Consider the following 23,781-nt stretch of genomic DNA (forward strand, 5'->3'; position numbering starts at 1 on the left):
GGAGCTGAAGTCGGACCCTTAACTGACTGAGCCACCCAGGCGCCCCAACAAAGCTACCTTCTAATAATTACAGTATTACATGCACTATTCAAAATTATTAATATCAACAACATTATGGTAAAAGTATTATTATAATTACATTTCAAATTGAGTATCAGTGGGACACCTGGCTGGCTCAGTGGGTAGAGCACCCAACTCTTGATCTCAGGGTTGTGAGTTTGAGCCCCATGTTGGGGGTAGAGATTGCGTACAAGTAAAATCGTTAAAAAAAAGTAACATTGAGCATCAGTGATCACACATTCTTGGGAAAGTATTATGTCATAAATAACAAGAGGCAGGACTTCTTCTTTTAATAAGAGGAGGTCCCTAATTCTCCTCTGACTCAGCCTCAGCCTCTTCCCTTTGGGGTAGTCTTTCCCCAGATGAACACAACTTGGGGCAGCCCGGGGATGTCTGAGCCACCAGCTCTGCCTTCTCCTTTCTGTGCCCTGGGGAAGCCGAGACTTAGGTAAGTACTGCAGGAAAAGATCAAGTAGGGTGGCTTCAGGGGAGGGAGGGACAGATGGGAGGATGCCCTTAGCTGCAGATTGCCGAGTTCCAAGCTCCTTTTGAAATCAGCAGGGGAAGTGGGCTTTCAGAACCCCCTGCAGCTGGTTGTGGGTAGATTTGAGCCAGACAGAGCCGGCAACCGACTCAGAAGAAAGCAAAATCAAAGTCACTTCTGTGCCTGGGTGGCTCAGTCCGTTGAGGACAGACTCTTGGTTTCAGCTCAGGTCACGGTCTCACAGTTCTTGGGATTGAGCCCTGTGTTGGGCTGTATGCTGGTGGTGGGGAGCCTGCTTGGGATTCTCTGTCTCCTTCTCTCTCTGCCCCTCCTCCACTCGTTCTCTTTCTCTCTTAAAATAAATAAATTAACTTAGAAAAGACCTTCACTTCTGCAGAGTCTGTAATATCTTCCTACAAATCTTTCTTCGGTATCGGGCTGTAATGAATCTCTTTGGGTTTTAATCGGTATTATGGTTTTTGGTATTTGCCCGTGTTTACCATGTGGTGCTAATCTCTGGTTTTTTTTTTTTTCTTTTTTAAGTTTATTTGTTCTGAGAGAGAGAGACAGAGAAGAGAAGGAGAGAGAGAGCCCTGCATTGGGCTCGTTGCTGTCATCAGGATGCCCACTTCAGATCCTCTGTCCCCCTCTCTCTCTCTGCCCCTAGCCTGCTTGCACTCTCTCTCTCTCTCTCAGAAAGAAACAAACACTTAAAAAATTGAAAAATTAAAAAATAATTTTTAAAATTCACAGTCTTTTCTGGGTCTCTCTTCCAAGTGCCTAGCATTACTGGGAACAATTCACCTGATGTATCTCTTTTGAGCGGACAATAAGCAATGTTGGCGATTGTGTGGCGGCAATTTATCTGCAGCTTCTTCCAACTTATGTGAATACAATTTTCTTTTCTTTTCTCAGGGTTAATAGAGACGTAGCAGAGAGGTAAACACACCGGCTGATAAAATGGAAAAATATACATCTAAGAAAAAGATACGCATATGTAAGAGATGCCCTCTGACATGGTGAGAGTATACATACTGCCCTTCGAGGACTCTTGATGGCTTTGTATCCTCTGTACCTCATTATTTTCCTCTGCCCCCTCATTACTGACGCATGAAATACTGAGTACTATGGTCTTTTGGTTTTATTTATTTAATTTTATTAAAAAAATTTTTGGGTGTATTTATTTTGAGGGGGAGAGAGGGAAGAGAGAGAGGAAGAGAGAGAGAATCCCAAGTAGTCCCTGTGCTGTCAGCCCAGAGCCCAACGCGGGGCTCAATCTCATGAACCGTGAGATCATGACCTGAGCCAAAACCAAGAGTCAGACGCTTAACTGACTGAGTCCCCCCAGGTGTCCTTGCTTTTTTTTTTTCTTTTTTCTTTTTAAAGAAAAGGCTTTGCTTACATTTCTTTTTCATTCACTCGTGTCAACATACCTGAGGGGGAACACCTTCTTGGATGGCCAGATGCACTACCTAGACTTTCTCTCTCCATCGTTGGGTAATATGACCTTGACTCTGACCACAACTTCATACCTGAGCACAAGTGAGTCTATGGACGTTCCTCCAACTCTTTCCCTGATGCCATGGCTGTGCTTTTGACCATCCCAAGGCACAAGGCAAACTCACTAGGCTGTATCCATGGACGCTTCAGCTACTCCTCAACAGCACACCTTCCAGAGGCTCTTGTTTTCTTTGTGACCAATGAAAGCACATTTTTGACTCATCTTGGAACTGGACAGAAATGAATTGGACCAAAGATGCAGCCAATATGGCAGGTGTACAAGCCCCCCATGCTAGGGAATATTGAGCGTAACTGACGTGAGTTATTTTCTTTGGGAATCTAACATTTTTTAGGTTGGGTATTGGGTAACATTCCCCTGCTAGAATTAATCATCACAAGGATTTGCAAGGATGGTGTTATATCCTTGCTTTACAAGTCAGGAAACTGATACTTCCCTCAGAGAGTTAAGCAACAATGTTGATTTGGCTGTAAGTGCCAAGAACCAGCCTTTGGATTCTCTTCTCTTTGGTTGCCATAGTCACGACAGACTCACACTAAATAAACAGATGTTGCTTTGGGGGAAGTTTAATTCATCTAGTGTGGTGCAATTGTACAAAAGTTCCCCCTTTTTGGGACCGATGAAGGGCAGCAGAAAAGTAAGGAACTTCTCACACTCCCTACTTTACTAGCACGCAATATTGTTGTACAAGTTATATTCGAGTCTGTATTAAGTCTTACCAAGTATTATGTATACATGTGATGAACATGAAGTACTGAGAATCAAATGAGCCATGTCTCCTGAGATGAGCTCACTGTCTGCTGAGTGGTGATGGGGTAACAGTCAACACAGTGAAATAAGTGAATCCCAAGGTGGACATCAGAAAATGCATCACTCTGAGGATGAGGCATCTGGTTTGTGTTACTTCCACTGCATCACAGTGAGGAGACCATCCCCCCATCCAGTTCCCTGCACATACACAAATCACAACACCCTTTGTGTTTTCCAGGTTGTGTGTGTGCATCAGTGATGCAGACAAAGCGAAAAAGAGCGCCTACCACTCAGAGAACTTCTACCTGTCACCGTGGAGGATGTCCGCCCGGTCAAAGCAAAAACAAAAACAGATCTCTACCCCTTCTCAGGACCGATGCAAAACTGACTTTTTCAGGTAAGAGATACTATATTCAGTGTGGATAAAATGGAAGATTCTGGATCTTGTCCCTCTGTCTCATAGAGATCAGTGAAAAGCAAAGACGTTGAGATTATTTGCATAAAAATCAGCGTATTTGTTCTCTCTTTTTTGTTGTTATGACTTTTTATTTTGAGATGGTTTAAGACCCACAGGAAGTAGCCAAAGTAGTACAGAATGAGCAAAAATGTTCACTCAACCCAGCTTCCCTTAATGATGATACCTTTTATAACCATAGTCATTGTCAGGGCGCCTGGGTGGCTCAGTCGGTTGAGTGCCAACTCTTGATTTCAGTTCAGGTCATGATCCAGGGTCGTGGCATCCAGCCCTGAACTGGGCTCGGAGCTGAGCATGAAGCCTGCTTAAGATTTTCTCTCTCTCTCTCTCTCTCTCTCTCCTTCTGCCCCTCCCCCACTCTTCTCTCTCTAACTATAATAACAACAACAACAAAAATATCACTGCCACAATTTGGATATTGACATTGACCCAGTACTAGTAACTCAGATATAGATTTTATTTCAAGGTAATATTTGACAGGCTGGAATATATTGCCGATGAACACAAGAATTTCTCAGTGTTGCTTCGTCTATCCACCCTTTCTCAATAGGATATTTCTATACAGGGTACCATGGCTTGTAGGACTCAATAAACCACTTTATTTGGTTGAACCAATGCCAGTTACTCCAATGCCAATCTCTAGTCAAGTGAACCATCGTAGATGATTAAGGTCAGGGCTATCAATAGAATTCTTGCCAGCATGGGCATAGCTCATATCCGTGGTGTCTAATATGAAAACCATTGTCCACCTACGATGTTTGGCCACTTGAAATATGGCTAGCTCAAGTGAGAAACTGATTTTAAATTTTAATTAATTAAAATTTAAGTTTAAATAGGCACGTGTGTCTAGTGGCTATCATATTAGACAGTACAGGTCTTGGCCCAAAGGATGCTCCCTTGCTCTTAACCCCAATCTTGATATCAGCCAGCCAAGGGACCCTGGACCCCAGCTCTCAAGTGTGAAGAAGAAGAAAGGACCTAACATAGGACTTTTCTGTTCCATATCTTGACGAGGATCCCCAGTGGAAGAAGGAAATAAGCCGGATAGCCATCATTTAGCATCTCAGGTGTATCTCATCATGTGGAGGCAGGAGATAGAAAAGGAGCATTAGTACTGAATGGGTTCTTTTCCTCTTACATTTTTAAATGTTTACTTATTTTGAGAGAAAACAAGAGAGCATGAACAAGGATGGGGCAGAGAGAGAGAGAGAATCCCAGGCTGGCTCTGCACTGCCAGCGCAGAGCCCAACTTGGGGCTTGAACCCAAAAACCATGAGATCATGACCTGAGCCAAAGTCAAGAGTCTGTTGCTAACCAACTCAGCCACCCAGGTGCCCCTGTTCTGGGTGGGTTCTTACAGAACATAATCTCACTGATATCCTGGAATTTCACTCACTCACATTAGGGTCCCATTCTCTCGGGCACCAATGATGGGTGAAGGCAGAATATAAGCTAGGAATCTTCTCTTCTCCCTAAACTTCTCAACAAGGTCACTTAGGTCAACAATCTAGTGTGAAACAAAATGTTACAGCAAGTACTTGGTGTTGAGAATCGACCGAGTTCTGCTTCCCGGGATGGAGAGAGCAATGTGGAATGGGAAATAGAGACACAGTGAAATCTGGTATGAAGCGGGGTGAGGTGGACTCATGGGGGCTTGAGAGAAGGCTTCCATAAAGACAAAGCATGGGGTCCGTGGCCTTTAACATAAAATCATGCTGCCAAGATTGTCCTTCCACCAGGCCTCCATGCTGTATTCATAACACAACTTCCGTTCTATTTGCAGTGGATATGATGACGTATCTCACCCCCGCTCTTCGGCTGCACAGATACAGGATGACCAGTTTTCTACTTTCTCAGAAAGTGGAGGATATTGTGAAGTGTTGATATCAAAGCCACCACCGCACATCACTGCTCTTGGAACGGAGTCCTGTGAGGAAGAGATTTCCTGGTAAGGGGAATGATTATATGGAAAAAGCTGTAATCGTACTGGATTCTGTTCCTCGATACCAGAGGTGCGCACAAGAATCAGGGGAATTTGGTCATTTATATGGGAATCAGGGGGAGAATGAATGAGGTTATACAGTCTTACCAGCAAACCCACAAATTCATGAATGAGATCAACCACCTCTTCTTCCAGGAAGGCAGGATGAGAAGCTATACACGAAAAGGCAGTCATGGATGCAAAGATCACTGTGTCATTGGTTAAGCTGGGAACCCAAACAAATTACTAACTCAGTGCCTTGGGAATCTGGCTCATGACGAGGCTGAAGGACGGAGTGGGGGGTCCCTGAAGGGGGGTGCTGGAAAATATTCAACACCAGCTTCCTCAGGGGAGGGAGAGAGCTTTTATTTGTAGTGCCGTCCAATTTCTGTGGGGTGATTACTTGTATCATGGTGGATTTCAAACTACTAACGTAACCTCAAGAGTACAGAGTATAGAGGCGCCTGGGTGGCTCAGTAGAAAGAGCTTGCAACTCTTGACCTCAGGACCCTGAGTCGGAGCCCCATGTTGAGTGTAGAGATGACAAAAGAATAAATAACAAACTTAGAGAAAAGAGTGCAGTAGAAAAATGCGAGCATTTATTTATTTGTAATATGGTCTATTTAAATGAAAGTCTTAGGTAACTTAATTCTTTTTTTTTTTAATGTTTATTTATTTTTGAGACAGAGACAGACAGAGCATGAACAGGGGAGGGTCAGAGAGAGAAGGAGGCACAGAATCTGAAACAGGCTCCAGGCTCCGAGCTGTCAGCACAGAGCCCGACACGGGGTTCGAACTCACGGACCGTGAGATCATGACCTGAGCCAAAGTCGGCCGCTTAACCAACTGAGCCACCCAGGCGCCCCGGTAACTTAATTCTTAATAATAGCTGTGTTTAACAACCTGCCCACAAAGTTCCTGAAAAATTTAACAGTCGGATCCCACCTACTGGGATGAATTGGCTCCCGCTCACCAGGGGTTCCTCCCACCACCAAAATCCCAACCTCTGCCACCCATCGGAATCCAGCGTGCAGGAGCATCACACAGAAGGCAGTGTATGTAACCTCTGTGCTTTGCATGGGGCCAACACAATCCATGACTGCTTCTGTAGCCTCAGACATAGCGCCAAGACTGAGCAGGGCAGGTCAAGTTTCTCGCACGTGGCTTGCCCAAGAACGCTTTTGAGAAAAGAGCCACAGATTCTTTCTTTTAAGTCCACTTCTGCAAATATGTGTTCTTTTTTATCCATAGCCTGTGTATCAATTTCTCTGTTAATCCCTTTCATGTTGAAGTGAATAGATGTAGCAAGGAATAGATAAGGAGTTTGGGGATCAAGGATTATGTGTATAGATCAAGAAATGAAGGGAATCTAAGAACACATCAGTGAAACTAGACATTTCATGATACCATGGAAGCAATTATGCCATAACTACTTTACCCACAGAAAACAATGCTTTTGTTTCCTCTTTCATCACATCTCCCCTCCCCCCCCTTTTTTTTAACTTAAGCAGGCTTCATGACGAGCACAGAGCCCAACACAGAGCTCGAATTCACAGCCATGAGATCATGACCTGAGATCAAGAGTCAGACGCTCAACTGACTGAGCCACTCAGGCGTCCTTCATCATACATACCTCTTTTTAGGAACTAGGATTCTTGCCTTGTGATACCCCAGGTCTTGATTCATTCCAAATTTCCAACTCCCCAAGACAGAGCCTGGATTGTGTTGGTTGTCCTCATGTGTTAGGGACAGATTCTCACAACCAGGTGCCTCATGAACCACTAGCTCACCCCATAGATCATGATTTTCAGCTTTGTCTAAATAGTGGAATCATGGAAGCTTTAAAAGTAATGGTGCTTTGGTCTCACCACCAACCTCCTGACTTAATTGGTACGGGCTGTGGCCTGTGTTTTGTGATAGGTATTTGTGTGAGTTGCGGGGGGGGGCGGCGCGAGTGGTTTAGCTTCCCAGGTGCAGTCAAGTTTGGGCACCACTGCTATGGGGGCATGTGTTTCACCCATGAGTCAATTGCTAATTCAGTGTTTTTATTCCAAAAGTTATATGACACAAATGAGAGCCAATTAATTAATTAATTAATGCTAAATGACCCAAAATGTTTATTTGACTAAATTCTATTTCATGTATAAGCATTACAGTCTCCCCTCTGTTTATCAGACTTTGGCAGTTAAAAAAACGAACCAACCTTATCCAGAACAGTGAAAATACCAAGTGTGCTGAAATCTACAGTTTTACTGTAGGACACACACACACACACACACACACACACGTGTGTGTGTGTGTGTGTGTGTGTGTGTATACATATATATTTAAGGCCTCTCTCCCTTTGGCCACATCAACTCTCAGTTATGATCATTAACTACAGACACATTTTCAAAATCACTTCTTTGCTTTTCCAAGATCTTTGTAGCCATCATCATCCACCTCTGGCCATTTTTTCCTGAGTGACATCAGTCATGTCATAGATAAAGTCTCCCTGAATCATGATCTCATCCTCTCCTGTTACTGAGTCCCCACAGGAGAATTTTTGAGCAACAAGTCTCTGTGCTTCTTTAAGATCAATTTCGGAAGTTGCAAAGCCACGTAGTCCTGTCACATATTTCTTCTTCACTCTGGGAATTTTGGTGATCAGAATCTTTTGTGGTAGTCTTCTTTTTTGCTTTATTGGACCTCTTCTACCTCTTTTCTGCTTTTTCTTCTCTTCCTCTTCCCCTGCTGTGTCTTTTGACCCTCACCGATGTCAGCTTCTTGTTTCTGTGAATTTCCTCCAGGAAGTTTTGCAGGCTCACTCATTTCGAAAATTCTTCTCTAGGGTTCGCTTTGGCAGCACATATACTAAAATTGGAAAATCCTTCTCTAACCACTGTTGACATTTAGTGACACCAGGCACGTGTGTTCACAGTACTTTGTTGGTAGTAAAAAGACTCCGCAGTAAAAGACTCAGAGTGGGTAGCGTGCATCTAACTTGCCCTGGAGTATTGTCTCTCAGACCTCCTTTGCCATCATGCCCATTGGATTTGGAAATATAAGCAGTCGCATCTCACAAACACATGTGGTCACAAAATTCTTGTCCCCCTCCAGTTCTGCCCCTACTGCCAGCTGAAGTGACACAGGCAGAGCAACTTAAATATTTGTTTCAGTTTATTTATTTTGAGAGAGAGAGAGAGTGAGAGAGAGAGAGGCAGTGAGAGAGAGAGAGAGAGAGAGAGAGAGAGAGAATCCCAAGCAGGCTCTGCACTGTCAGTGCAGAGAATGATGTGGGTCTCGAACCCACAAAACATGAGATCATGACCGGAGCCGAAATCAAGAGTTGGGACACTTAATCGACTGAGCCATCCAGGCGCCCCCCAGCCAGAGCAACTTAAACAATAGAAGTTAGGTATGGCCACTCTGGGCACTGGTATAATAGGAGAAGAGGTAGAGTGGTCAAAACACATTTGGTTTGAGGGGCGCCTGGGTGGCTCAGTCGGTTAAGCGTCCGACTTCAGCTCAGGTCACGATCTCGCGGTCCGTGAGTTTGAGCCCCGCGTCGGGCTCTGGGCTGATGGCTCAGAGCCTGGAGCTTGCTTCCGATTCTGTGTCTCCCTCTCTCTCTGCCCCTGCCCCATTCATGCTCTGTCTCTCTCTGTCTCAAAAATAAATAAAATGTTAAAAAAAATTTAAAAAACACATTTGGTTTGAGAGATCTTCTTAGTTGTGCTATGCTTACATTTTGTTAACAAACCTCTCTTTGTCCAAGTTATCTCTTTTTTGAGAGTCTAATACAACTGTCCAGTAGAACTTTCCATGACGATGGAAATGTTCTATGCTGCAGTAGCCAATATGTTATCCATTTTCCACATGTAGGTATTAAGTATTTGAAATGTGGATAGTACAGCTGAGGAGCTGAATTTAAATTGTTTTTAAATTTTATTCATTTTCAAGAGATGGACAGAGACAGAACATGAGTGGGGGGAGGGACAGAGAGAAAGGGAGATACAGAATCCTAAGCAGGCTCCAAGCTTTAGCTGTCAGCACAGAGCCTGACGAGGGGCTCAAACCAATGGACTGTGAGATCATGACCTGAATGAAGTTGGACTTTTAGCCAACTGAACCACCCAGGCACCCTTGAGGAGCTGAATTTTAAATAAATTAAATTAAATTAAATTAAATTAAAAGTTTAAATGGCCTCTTTTGGCTAGTGGCCACTGTTTGGGCCAAACAGCTCTAGCTTTTAATCACATCCCTTTCATTACTATTATTATTATTTATTATTATTATTGCGTGTGTGTGAACTGATTTATTTCTTTTTTTTCAAGTTTTGGTTGTAAGTAATCTCTACACCCAACATGGGGCTCAAACTCATGACCCCAAGATCAAGAGCCGCATGCTCTACTGATAGCCAGGTGCCTGCTGTGAACTAATTTCTAATATTTTCCTCATTTTTGACACTCAAGTTCTCCATTCAGAAGCGAATCTGAAGACCAGGAATCTTCACAGAGTCAAGAATCAGGTAATTGGCTAACATAGAGACGAGGCCAGGGCTGTGTCAGTGGGTTGATGGAAATGTCCCGTGGCTTTACGTAGAGAAGACAGTGTTGAAGTCCTTTATGGCAGTGACGACCAAAAACAAATTTTCTTATCTCTAACACCATCCTCCATACAACTTAAATGGGGATACGAAGTACTCAAAATCTTGGACGTTATATCAGGAATGAATTCCATATTCCAAATACTCTATTAGGGTTATTACACATATTCTCTTTTTATTATCCATGGAAACTCTATTAGTGGATTATATAGATTCTACTTCAAAGGCAAATAAAGCAAACTTAGAGGTGAGAAATCTTCCAGCTGGTAGGTGAAGTGTGGCAGCATTGGATTGTATTTGGTTAGGAGACATTTCCATTGTATTAGTCTACTAGGACTGCCATAACAAAATATGGTAGACTAGGAGCCTTAAACAATAGAAGTTAATTTTCTCATGGTTCTGAAAGCTAGAAGTCTCAGATCAAAGGCTCGTAGATTTGGTCTTTCGTGAAGACTCTCTTCCTGGCTTGTAGATGGCCACCTTCTCCCTGGGTCTTCACATGGTCTTTTCTTTGTGCATCAAGAGAGAGAGAGAGAGAGAGAGATCTGGTCCCCCTTCCTTTTCTTGTAAGGACACCAGGACACCTTTCCTATTGGATAAAGAGTTCTTTCTTATGACTCATTAAAATTTTTTTTTAATGTTTATTTATTTTTAAGAGAGAGAGAGAGAGAGAGAGAGTGAGAGAGACCATGAACAGGGGATGAGCACAGAGAGAGAGGGACACACAGAATCTAAAGCTGGCTCCAGGCTCTGAGCTGTCAGCATAGATCCTGATGCGGGGCTCAAACTCATGGACTATGAGATCATGACCTGAGCCGAAGTTGGACACTTAACTGACTGAGCCACCCAGACGCCCCTCTTATGACTCATGTAACCAGTAATGCCTTCTTATAGGCTCCATCTTCAAATTCAGCCCATGTATCTATGCGCATTGTGTTGGGTTGGAAAAAATTACCCAATATGACTATTTTAGATTCTGTCATTATTTGCTCCACCTCTAAGTGCTGATGGTTGAAAACTGTCCTACGGTGTGAAGTAGTTTGAAAGCCATGCGAGATTCAAGGAGAGCAGGGCACTGGTGTTGGCTGTATCTTGATGCCCAGCCCAACTCCTGTCTTCCCAGTCATGTGGTCACTGGGTAAGCTAATCACATGAATAGCTAACATCGTGTGCTATTTTCGCTGGGTATCATACAGCCAGGTACCAAGATTCAGAGAAGTTCTACATGAGGAAAAAAACTCAGAGAGGTTAAGTAACTGTTTAGTTGAGACTTTTCGTTTTTCCTATACAAGATCTCTACTCTCTGCAAAATGAGATTCCATCATATATAATTCCTCATAAACCAATTTTTGTCAGAGGACAGTGTCTAAAAGATTTCTATCGCCCAGGTTAGAGATATTTGTTCTATGCAAATCATCCTCGCCCAGAGCCTAAGCAGTGGGAAATGAATTCAGCAGTGCGTGCATGGAGGGTCTCCAAGCATTGTTGCGCAGCCGGATCCTGGAAGCGTTCAGGGAACGGGCGATGGTCTGGGGATGCCACGAGGTGGATGGTGGAGAGGACGAGAGTGAACAGATGTGTTTTTGCCTCTTCGGCTTTCATGCTTGTTCACTTTATGGACTTGGCTTCCCTCACCAGCAACAAGCATTTTCTGCTCCTTGGGACCATGTAGAAATTTAGCTGCTGTGGTTCCTGACTTAGGCAAATACACCCCCTGCCCCCCATGCTGCCCAGCCTGACTTCCTTCTTAAATTTGGGGGTGTAATTTCAGCAGTAACAAAGAACCTTCTTGTGGCTTTCTCTGTGTGGATTCGAAACAAAGCCGCTTGTGCTAGTCCCATACCCTTCTGTCTGATATCTGGATTCCCAACAGTACATGTGCAATTCAACATCCAGGACCTCTTCAGGCCATGCCTTTTTCAACAATCCACATATGACACATGCAATATATTTTTTTCAGAAGATACTTGCTGGGAAGAGAAGACAGTAGTGCCCCACCTGGTTGCTAAACTCTGTTCTGGGACTGAACCGGTTTGTAAAAGTAATCAGTTTCTGGGACCTGAAGGAAATGTGGATATTGAGTTGATTGATAAGAGTGCAAACAGATACAGGTAAGAATCGAAGATGCTGATTGTTTAAACACAATTCTGCTATAAAGGAAGTATATAATGTGTGATACTTTACATGTATACATGTACATGATATATCTCTTAAGACATCTGAAATTTTGTCAATGTTCTCTGTATTCCATATTCCGAGTTGGTATTTTAATTTTGACAGATGTAGAATACAGAGAAATCAGGGACCAGAAAGCCTAATTAATTCCCCAGAATTTTCTTAAAAAAAATTTTTTTTTAACATTTATTTATTTTTGAGAGACAGAGGGACAGAGCACAAGTGGGGGAGGGGCAGAGAGAGGAGACAGAATCCGAGGCAGGCTCCAGGCTCTGAGCTGTCAGCACAGAGCCTGACAGGGGGCTCGAACTCACAAACTGTGAGATCATGACCTGAGCCGAAGTTGGACGCTCAACCAACTGAGCCACCCAGGCGCCCCCTCCCCGCCACAGAATTTTCTAATGTGGTGAAAATCACAGATGAATCTTGAACCTTGCTCCCCCCCCAAAAAAAATCACATCCCTCTGCACAATTGTTCTTTATTTTTTAAATGTTTATTTATTTCTGATAGTGGTGGAGAGGGCAGAAAGGGGGGGGGGAGGGAGAGAGAGAGAATCCAGGCAGGCTCCATGCTGCCAGCACGGAGCCCAATTCAGGGCTCGAACTCACAAACTGTGAGATCATGACTGGAGTTGAAATTGAGTCAGACGCTCAACTGACTGAGTCACCCAGGTGCCCCTGCACATTTGTTCTTTAAATCAAAGTCCTGGTGGTGTCCCTGTATGACTATCATTCTGACTCTTTTCAGTGTCCACTTCCCCGTGGCCGGCTTCTATCTGTGGCCAGCGACAGGCCTTGGCTTCCTGGTAACAGCAGCAGTGACCGTGGTGATTACGTTCGATTCTTGGAGTCAGCACCTGGACCTGAAGTTACAGCATCACGAGAAATGGATGGTGGCCGGCCCTTTATTTGACATCTCTGTGGAGCCTGAGGGGGTCATCACTGAAATCCACCTCCCCCACGTCATCTCCCTCCCAGGTACAGAGGGGGGAGAGGAGTTCTGTGGGGACAGTGGAGAACATTGTCTAATGGTCTTTCTGGTTGTCCTGCAGCAAATGAGGTCGATATCTCTTGGTTCCAAGTTGCCCATTTTAAGGATGAAGGGATGGTCCTGGAGCCGCCAGCCCGAGTGGAGCCTTTCTATGCCATCCTGGAAAACCCTAGCTTCTCTCTGATGGGGATCCTGCTGAGACTCGCCAGAGGGACCTGTCTTTCGGTCCCCATCACATCCACGGCACTAATCTATTATCACTTCTACCGCGACGTTGTGAAATTTCACTTGTATCTTATCCCCAGCGACTACTTGCTAACGAAGGTAAGGCCTGCAGATTTGGGAGATGTGAGAATTACATTTTCAGCCTATCACCTTGGACCTTCTGTCTCCCTATTGCACAGAAAAGTCAAGGCTCAGGGGCACCTGGGTGACTCAGTAGGTTGAATGCGGGACTCTTGATTTTGGTTCAGGTCACGATCTCAGTTTTGTGAGTTCAAACCCCGTGTTGGGCTCTGTGCTGACAGCTTGAAGCCTGCTAGGGATTCTCCCTCTCTCTCTGCCCCTCCTTGGTGCACGCTCTCTCTCTCACACACACACAATAAACAAACAAACAAACAAACAAACAAACAAATAGAAAGGGAAAGCCAAGGCACAGCTTTCATTGATAGAAGCATGAATCACCCTTCACAAGGTCAATCTGTAGGTGCTGACTCTAGAACCATACGCAATGATCCCAATAGGAGTTTGGTTCTGCTAAAAGTGGAGCTACCTTTTCCGGCTTTTGAGGAGAAGCAAAAAAGGGAGAGGAGACTTATGGGGACTGGCAGAAGAGGTAATGCAGAGATTTCATTGTAGAAATGGACATTAGTAACATCTAAATGAAACACACACGCGCCCCTCTGCATTCATCCTCCTCCTGTGAATTTGTGAAAGGCTCAGGGTACCCCCCCCCCCAACCTTTCCAGGGTTAGTGCAGAAGCAGAAGTGCTGGTGGCCATTGTGGCCCCATAGCTACTGCATCCCTGGATAGAATACCACTTCTGTTCCTCCAACCTTGGTGGAGAGGTTAGTAGGGGAAGACTTACCTGATTTTCTGGCCAATTGGTTAATTTTCCTACAGCCCAGTAAGAGGCAAGTATGGGCCTGGCGGTTGTTAGGTTGTGAGTAACCGTGGGTATTTAAAATACAAGAGAAAATATTTTAAAGTTTATTTGTTTATTTTGAGTGAGAGGGCAGGGAAGGGGCAGAGAGAGAGAGGGAATCCCAAGGAGGCTTTATGCTGTCAGCACAGAGCCTGATTCGGGGCTCGAATTCACGGCTGTGAGATCATGACCTGAGCCTTTTCAAAACGACATTCCTTCCTTATGTACAGAGACATATTCATATATATACGAATATGCATATATAGGTATATACATATATATTTGAATGTATCAGTCTGTGCATGAACCTTTACATCCATTGAATGATGTCATACGTGCTACTTGATACAGTATATGGAGAACTTTGTATGCGACTGCTTTTGCTTATTCACTTTTAGCTTCACCCTCTGATTCGCTTCTGTTGCTTCTTCCTCAGTCAATAGATGAGGAGGAAGCTAAATTTCAAGGTGTGCGTCTGCAGACCTCGCCCCCAGTGGACCCACTGAATTTTGGTTCCCGTTATATTGTGTCTTGTTCGCCTCCCCTGGAAATAATACCCAAGGTCAGTAGAATTGGGTCTAACTCAAATTGAACACATGGTTCAAAATATTTTGTACTTTTGAAGAAAAAAAAAAGAGAAGATTATTCTCTGAACTATGTCCTGATAAGGGCTGGTCTACTCTTCCTTCCATGGAACAATAATATTTCCTGAAATTGTAAACTTACCAAGAATGTTGACCTTTCTCCCTCTGTTTCCCTCTCAACCAGCCATGAGATTGTATGGGAAACGGATTATATTTCAGTGGCCAGTTTCCTGTAGGCAAACAGAACTTTCCACCCCCTCACCCCCCCCACCCCCCACCGATGCTTTAAGTCATGTGTTTCCTCTAGGAGTTGAAATTATCCTATAGGAACCCTGGAGAAATCCAGGTCTTCTCTAAAGTCTATGCTGGGAGGATGGAGGAACCAATCATGCTTGAAATTACTGAAAAAAGACACAAGACTTTGATCTGGTACACTTTGGTGAAGCCAGGTAGGTAAAAAAAATATATATAAGGCTAAAATTGGGGGGGGGGGGAGGAAAAAAATCATGCACCTGTCTCCTTGGTTGCAGTGAAGTCTATCACAGGAGAAGGTCTGTTTATGGTCTCATCCCAGAGAAGAAAATAAATCTACTGACAGTTTATAGTGTCCAAAGTTCTGCACTATCAACAACCCCAGTGTTAGAAGGTTTAAGGAATGTACTCGCTTATTGTTCACATTTAATCACTTCATGATGGTATTTCATGCCAAAACACGTTTGCCTGGAAGATAATTGTTTTCTTGCTAATTTTTCTTTAAATTCTGGTTAGTTAACATATAGTGCAATAGTGGTTTCGGGAGTAGAATTCAGCGACTCGTCACTTACATACAACACCCAGTGTTCATCATAACAAGTGCCCTCCTTAGTGCCCATCTTCCACCCGGCCCCTCCCCCACCCGCCTCCCTCCATCAACCCTCAGTTTGTTCTCTATCATTAGGAGTCGCTTATGGTTTGCTTTCCTCTTTCTTTCTTTCTTTTTTTTTTCTCCTTCCCATATGTCCATCTGTTTTGTTTCCTAAATTCCACATATGAGCGAAATTCTATGGTATTCATCTTTCTCTGACGGACTTATTTCACTTAGCATAGTATACCTTAACTCCATCCACATAGCTACAAATGACAAGATTTCATTTTTTTCTGATGGCTGAGTAATACACACACACACACACACACATACACACACACACACACACACACATATATATATATATATATATATGCTACATCTTCTGTATCCATTCATCAGTCGATGGACACTTGGGCTCTTTCCATAGTTTGGCTGTTGTAAATAATGCTGCTATAAACATTGGGGCGCATGAACCCCTTCAAATCTGGATCTCATTGGATCCTCTGGCTAAATAATTTCTGGTGCAACTTCTGGGTCATAGGGTAGTTCTGTTTCCTAGAGGATAATTTATGTAGAACAGTATGAAAACTTAAGCGTTGGCTTCACATTGTCTCACATACTGGCTTATAAATAGAAATAGAAGGAATGTTGGGAAAATATATTCCTTCCTCTGATGCATTTCCCTAATGGGTAGGGAGTGACCTTCTACCTCATGGGGTTCCATTTTGTATATTAATGTTTGAATGGGATCCTTCACTTAGGAAATAGAATTAAATTACTTTAGTGTGTTACAGGGGCGCCTGGGTGGCTCAGTCGGTTGAGCGTCCAGCTTTGGCTCAGGTCATGATCTCATGGTTGGTGGGTTTGAGCCCTGCATCGGGCTCTGTGCTGACAGCTCTGAGCCTGGAGCCTGCTTCAAATTCTGTGTTTCCCTCTCTCTCTCTGCTCCTTCCCTGCTCATGCTCTGTCTCTCTCTCTCTCTCTCTCCTTCAAAAATAAATAAAAACATTTAAAAATTAAAAAAAATTATTTTAGTGTGTTACATCAAAGCCTAGAGAAACCAAGGGGCACCTGTCTGGCTCGATCAGTACAGCATGCGACTCTTGATCTCGGGGTCATGAGTTCCAGCCCCAAGATAGGCATAGAGATTACTAAAACAATAAAGTTAAAAAAGAAAAGAAAAGAAAAACTAAATAAAGGTATACAGCTGATTTCATATCATTCTCCAACTTTTCCTTCCTTCCTAGAGGAGCTCCAGTTTGGTGCTACATCGGCCCCTCCTCCCCTCCCAGGTCAGTGCAGTGTTTCCACCAAAAGTCTGATTTCAGGAGATCTTTGAGTGATGTCGCTCAATGCGGGTTCATACCTTCTCTTCATTTACAAAGACTAAGTGGTTCCAGAGACAAACACAGAGTCTGATGCACTTCAGCAAACACATGAGGCTGTAATACGCAGACTCTGAGCGTGCAACCACGCTTTTTTGGGAAACCATTTTGCATCTGCTGAACTTTAAGTAAGAGTAGTTCGAGGCGGCTGGGGATCAAACTTTAGAGAGACGGAGCCCGCATGAGTCCAGAGGGGCAGGCAAGAAACAGAACTTGTAAGCATAAGGATGATCGTTGAACTCTTTTGGAGCTTAGTCCGAAGGCAAAGGGGGACTTTTGAAGGGTGAGTAACAAGGCACTCACTGTTCGGAACTGTGTGGATGACTGTGAGTGAGGAATGAACAGGAAGTGGGAATTGGCTTATGAGCCTGTTGTAAGATCAGGTCAAGATGAGGTGTTAGCTGGGAATTGGTTCAGGTTAATGGAGATGGTAGGTAGCGGGGAAAGAAATTATTTAAAATAAAATGCCAAAGGGCACCTGGCTGGCTCAGTCGGAGGAGCGTGGGACTCGATCGCACGAAACTTTTAAAAATAAAATAAAATAAGGAGCCAAGATTCAGAGGACTCCGTTCTGCCTTCCACGTTGTTGGCCATGATTGTCAGGCTCCACACAGTAGAAGTGACGGGCCCCCTTTGTCAAAACAGATCATCCAGGAGGAGAAGCAGGGCATTTTCTGGAGTCTCTCGGGGAGGAGAAGGCTCCTCGGGTATCGCCTTGGCTTGACATGGCAACAGACCCGTCCTGGCCAGCGGGTGTTGTCAGGAGGTCCCGAGAGGCAGACTAGCTGGAGAAAATCAGGCCCCACACCTGGAGTTGCAACTGGGTTCGAACTCAGCTACAGATCTTGGTGAAGAATCAGGTAAAGGTGATTTCATAAAGGACACTGAAAGGACTTAATGTAGGTGGTGAGTGTGTAGCGTCAATACAGGGTCTCTACCCTTCCTATCACACAAGCTCTTGAGCAAGAGATATCTGTCACCTGTCGTCTGAAGGATGAAACTGACACTCATTCACTCTGTCTAGAAGACCCTTCAGAAGCTTCTGCCGGCCCACATCTTGAGTCAAATCTTTATCCTGGCCACCATGTGTCATGAATCATGACCCCTCGTTACCCCTCTTTCCCTTTTGGCCTGGTGGCTTCTTGCATTTCACACCCAAATCCTTTTCCTTCCGGGGCACCTGGCTGGCTCAGTTGGTTGAGCATCCGACTTCGGCTCGGGTCACGATCTCACGGCTCATGAGTTCCAGCCCCACATCGGGCTCACTGCTGTCAGCCCAGAGCCAGCTTCGCATCCTCTGGCCCTACCCTGCTTGCTGTCTCTCTCTCTTCCAAAAATAAATAAACATTAAAGAAGTCCTACAAATCCTTCAAATCCTCCTTTGATACTAATTCTTCCGTGAAGACTGCTTCAGAGTCTAGTCATCCCCTCCTTTGTGACCTGAAGGCTGTGGTGACATTTGTCCCTCATGGGACTATGGTGATAAAAATGATCTTGATGACAAATGCAGCTTATCGAAGGCCTGTAGCGTGCTAAATAATCGGGGTACCTGTATTTGTGCTTCATATCGTCCACTTCTGTTTAGTCCTGTCAATAAACCGTGGCTGGCTTCCCCAGACAATCACAGAGGAGCGTCAGAGCGGGAACATGGTAGTGGCCGTGAAGTAACAATGTTGTACGCAGTGTAGCCCGAGACAGACACGCTCTCTGCACGCATGGGGTTTCTATTCCAGCAGGTGAAAACAACGAAGCCCGTCCCACACTGCTTATCAAAATATACTCGTGGCGCGTGTTGCCAAGGAAAACTGGAGGGATTTAGAAGAGGATAACACGAGGAGCTTGGATCTAGCGTTGAGGGAGTTGAAAACGTCTCAGAGTGCATCCTGGAGAAAAGGAAAAAGTGAAGTTTATGTCCAGTTAAGAAGACCGAATAGCAAGGGCGCCTCGGTGGCTCATTCGGTTGAGCGTCCGACTCTTGATCCCGGCTCAGCTCATGATGTCCCAGTTCGAGTCCTGCATCGGGCCCTGCGCTGATGGCGCGGAGGCTGCTTGGGATTCTCTCTCTGCCCCTCGCCTGCTCGTGCGTGTGTGCTCTTTCTCTCTCTCTCAAAAAGTAAATACACTTAAGAGAAAGAAAGTTGAATAGCAGTTGCTAAACAAACGGGAAGGTTGAAACAATGGAGGCAGCAAGAATAGGTTAAGCGGAGACTCCTTCTGTGGCAGCAACATCATTCATTCAAACTGTGGAGTCACTGACCATACCCTTGCGATGACTTTTCGGTACAAAGACCGAGACTTCACAGAAATCACGTCATTAAATTAAGCTGTTTGGCCATAGCCACAGATGCCTGGGCACGAATTACCTGTGCCACCATGTTAAGAGCAAAAGTTCTAGAGGCGTGAGTTGTACGTAAAAAGCAATCACACTTTTTATTTTTTTTAATTTTTTTTCAACGTTTATTTATTTTTGGGGGGACAGAGAGAGACAGAGCATGAACGGGGGAGGGGCAGAGAGAGAGGGAGACACAGAATCGGAAACAGGCTCCAGGCTCCGAGCCATCAGCCCAGAGCCCGACGCGGGGCTCAAACTCACGGACCGCGAGATCGTGACCTGGCTGAAGTTGGACGCTTAACCGACTGCGCCACCCAGGCGCCCCTACAATCACACTTTTTAAAAAATGCTGTTTTATTTTGAAAGAGAAAGAGAGAGGGAGAGAGTGCAAGCGGGGGGGGGGGTGGCGGCAGAGAGAGGGGGACAGAAGATCTGAAGCAGGCTCCAGGCTCTGTGCTGACAGCAGAGAGCCCAATGTGGGGCTCGAACTCACGAACCGCCAGATCATGACCTGAGCCGAAGTTGGATGCTTGACCAACTGAGCCACTCAGGTGTCCCAGCGCTCGCACTTGTTTTTTAATATTTATTTATTTTTAAAGGTGAGAGAGAGAGCGTTAGTAGGGGAGGGGCAGAGAGAGAGGGAGACACAGAATCCGAAGCAGGCTCCAGGCTCTGAACGGTCAGCACAGAGCCCGACACAGGGCTCAAACTCATGGACCAGGAGATCATGACCTGAGCCAAAGTTGAAACCTCAACTGACTGAGCCACCCAGGTGCCCCCCCCCCAACTTTTAGTGAAGAAACTGAGGAACAAGAAAGCAATGTGATTTGGCCAAGGTCACACAGGTACTATACATGGGCACCAACAGGAACCCTGAGTCAGCATGATGCAAAATACCTTCTTCCGTCCGGTGCCCCTGTCCCTGCTGTGTGGTCCTTAACCAGGTAAATCTCTTTCTACACAGTTCAGCAGCAGAAGACCCTTGAGGGTGGGGAGTCAGCCTTACCCATCTGCCTCTCTGATGTCATGCACAGCTGCTGGCAATGTAGGAACTCGGAGACTGTTAGAAGGATGAGTAGTTGGATGGATGGCAACGTAGAGCCCTCTCTCTAGGGTTCCGATGACAACCGGAAAGTAGCGAAGGCGAGGTGCTCAAAGCTTGGAGGGGGGGGGGGCTGGGATTGAAGAAGAGGTATCGCTGAGTTCTCCCTAGGTTCATTGACCCCCGAGAATGGACTGCGCGTCCCGAGCGTGCGTCTGGGAGACCCGGGCAGCCCGCAAAAGAGAATGAGCAACGGCTCCATGCAGAATTATGTCTTGAAGCTGGGCATGGGTCCTGACCCCTATAAGCGAGCTTCCCTTTTCTGAGTCTGCAACGCTTCCTTCTGTCCAGCTGTGGCCTTTATGAAGGAGCACCATCGTCATCTTCAAGCCAGGATGGGGAACCTGAATGGAGTCCTGGATGACCTTCAGGACCGTGGGGTCTTCACCGAGGAAGAGAAGGAGATGGTGCAGCAGATGCCAACACAGCAGAGAAGGAACGAGACCCTACTGAGGATGGTGGAGAATAAAGGGCACCAGGCCCAGAAGGTGCTCTTCAAAAGCATTAGTAGAAGAGACCCTTACCTGATGTCCTACCTCAACCAGCAGAGTTTACAACAGTGATTCAGACAGATACTCAGGGAGAGAGAATCCAGTGTTCTCCGCTGAAAATGGATAAGCGGACGTGTGATCATTGAGTTCAGGGTCCAAGGCACGAGGTCCAGGTAACACCAACACATCACACAGGCTTTCCTGAGGACTGATGTGTAATTTCATGGAGACCTATTAGTGTATCCTAATATCTTAACGTCAAGAATATCTGAAGAGAGGACTACTGCCTCGAAGTGCTTTTTAAAAACAAATTCTGGGGCACCTGGGTGGCTCAGTCGGTTGAGCATCTGACTTTGGCTCAGGTCATGATCTCACGGTTCATGAGTTCGAGCCCTGCATCGGGCTCTGTGCTGATGGCTCGGAGCCTGGAGCCTGCTTCGGATTCTGTGCCTCCCTCTCTCTACCCCTTCCCTGCTCATGCTCTGTCTCTCTCTGTCTCTCAAAAAGGTGAATAAACATTGAAAATAATTTTTTTAAAAATCCTGTTTCATTCATTGGCACATTTCTTGGACATCTGGGCAGAGGCAGATAAACGCAAGTGTGTTCGTGATTGACAAGGCCCAGGGAGACCAGTTCTCCTGAGCAATGTGAGAAGCAATTCCGGTGAACATTACCTCTGAGATGTTACCTTCTCACAACAAAAGGCAGGAAGGCTCACAAAAACTCTCTGTTGGCGGTGGGTGGGGGGGAGCTGGGTGGCTCAGTCAGGCGAGCGTCCGACTCTTGACTTTGGCTCAAGTCATGATCTCATGGTTGGTGGGTTCGAGCCCCACTTCAGTCTCTGCGCTGACAGTGTGGGGCCTCCTCCTTGGGATTCTCTCTCTCCCTCTCTGCCCCTCCCCTTCTCTCTCACTCTCTCAAAATAAATAAGTAAACATTTTTTTAAAAACCTCTCTGTTGAGGACATTCATGGCATTCCTAAGTCTTAATGTTGTCGTTATCAAAAACATGCTGTGTCTTTAACATTTTATCCACTGGTATTTATCCCAGAATGATCTGAGTCCCTTTCATGGAACAGAGCACAGGAATGGAAGCCCATGCAAACGTTGGCAGAAAACGTTTTGCTGCTGAAATATAGGCTGGTACTGGGAGTGGGCAGGTCCACACAGTGGTGAAGTATGGATAAATGGTCTGCACAGAACCAGGGAGAAGAAAGATGAAGAGCATCCAGCTGATTCTCAGAGAGGCCCTCCTGGCTAAGGATGTCACAAACATAAGCCCGACATTTGGAGTCTCCATTGGGCCCTGCCATTTTCTATCCATCCCAGCCGTCTTTGAACTAGTGTTTGCATGGCATAACTATTGCTACCCTTTGACTTTGAACTCAACTTATTTCATTATATTTGAAGTGAGTTTTTGCGGAAGACGGCATAGAGTTGAGTCAGTTTGTTTTTGTTTTGTTAACCCACGTTGACAATCTCTGCTTTAATTGGCATGTTGAGCTGTTTACATTGAACATGATTGTTGACATGTTAGAATCTAGCCTGGGTCAGCCATTTTTGTATTTGTTTTCTGTTTATGCCCTTGGTGTTGCATGGCTATCTTTCCTTTCTTGCCTTTTCAGGGGTTATGTGAAGAGTTTTTTCAGATTCCACCTTAATTTATCTGTTGTATTTTTGACAAGATGTGGTCGTGGATTTTTTGGCGATTGCACTAGAGATGAAAAGATACACACTGAATGCCTCAGTAGTAATATTTATATTGTGTTAATTAGAGTAGAATCTAGAGGCGTGCCTGGGTGGCTCAGTCAGTTAAGTGTCTGACTTTTGATCTCAGCTCAGGTCTTGATCTTGATCTCAGGGTCATGAGTTCAAGGCCTGCATTGATCTCTGCACTGGGTGGGGTGTCTCCTTAAGGAAAAATAAAGATAAAGTGGAATCTAAAAGCCTTACCACCATTTTGGCCATGTTCCCTTTTATGACCGGGTTGTCTTCAATATTTCCTCTCTCTATATATAATAAAGTCCCAAACAGAAAAATGTTATATATGTTTTCTACTTTCAATTGCTGAGTATGCTTTAAGAACCCATGAGGAGGGGTGCCTGGGTGGCTCAGTTGGTTAAGTGTTTGACTTCAGCTCAGGTCATGAGTTTGAGCCCCGCGTCAGGCTCTGAGCTGACAGCTTAAAGCCTGGAGCCTGCTTTGGATTCTGTGTCTCCCCCTCTCTCTGCCCCTCCCCTGCTCATGCTCTGTCTCTCTGTGTCTCTCAATAATAAATCAACGTTAAAAAAATTTTTTTGTAAATCTTTGTCAGGTGCTGGAAGCCGAGCTATCCCAGCCTGAGTGGCAAGGCCTGGGCTGTGGACGGATTGGTGACTGCAAGGCGACCCACTGACAGTGAAGCTTCTCGTCCTCCCGCTTTTAGGTAATTTGGCCTTATTAAAGTACCTGGGGTATTGTCTGTTGGAGAATTGCCCTCGGCAGGCCCCCTGGGAAAAGAACCATTGGGGAAAAAATAAGGTTCCGCAAGAAATTGTGCGGCCTTACGTTTAGCCCTTGCCACCCCCTATGGACACTTCTCTACTTACAGGAAGGATAGCCTCATGCATTTGCCAGCAAAGGAGGCCAATAAAGGAGAGACATATGGATTTGAAAGCCCCACTCCGGTAACTAAGGAGTGTATCTTTGGACTCAGGTCACTCTAACCCCTGGGCCCACCTGGCCCCCAGGAGGCATTCCAGATGATGATTGAACCCAGTCGGTTAAGGGACAGAATGGTTCACTAGTTCCTAGGTGCATTGTCTCTCTGAGAATGTATAAGGCGTGGGTTTCTAGAGCCTTCTTGGCCCCCTCCTGGCACCTCAGACCCAGGC

The 23,781-nt window shown here is 45.2% G+C and overlaps 1 protein-coding gene across 9 annotated transcripts; it reads left to right on the forward strand.

Moving 5' to 3' along the window:
• Positions 1-371: 371 nt before the first annotated feature.
• Positions 372-23,389, forward strand: CARD8 (caspase recruitment domain family member 8). Of its 9 annotated transcripts, none has more exons than XM_045046151.1 (12): positions 372-508; positions 1,460-1,563; positions 3,052-3,210; positions 5,072-5,236; positions 9,724-9,779; positions 11,818-11,968; positions 12,781-13,010; positions 13,085-13,347; positions 14,605-14,730; positions 15,060-15,201; positions 16,847-16,891; positions 23,223-23,389. In XM_045046151.1, the coding sequence occupies exons 2-12, from the start codon at positions 1,505-1,507 to the stop codon at positions 23,249-23,251; spliced, it is 1,425 nt and encodes a 474-aa protein (XP_044902086.1). In that variant the 5' UTR covers positions 372-508; positions 1,460-1,504; the 3' UTR covers positions 23,252-23,389. The 9 variants fall into 9 exon arrangements, with proteins under 9 accessions (XP_044902086.1, XP_006941207.3, XP_006941209.3 ...); XM_006941145.4 differs by lacking the exon at positions 23,223-23,389 and adding an exon at positions 20,710-21,326; XM_006941147.4 differs by lacking the exon at positions 23,223-23,389 and adding an exon at positions 20,710-21,326 and having other exon boundaries at positions 13,115-13,347.
• The last annotated feature ends 392 nt before the right edge of the window (positions 23,390-23,781 follow it).

The sequence above is a fragment of the Felis catus genome, chromosome E2 (genome assembly GCF_018350175.1).
Source record: "Felis catus isolate Fca126 chromosome E2, F.catus_Fca126_mat1.0, whole genome shotgun sequence".
NCBI lineage: Eukaryota > Metazoa > Chordata > Mammalia > Carnivora > Felidae > Felis > Felis catus.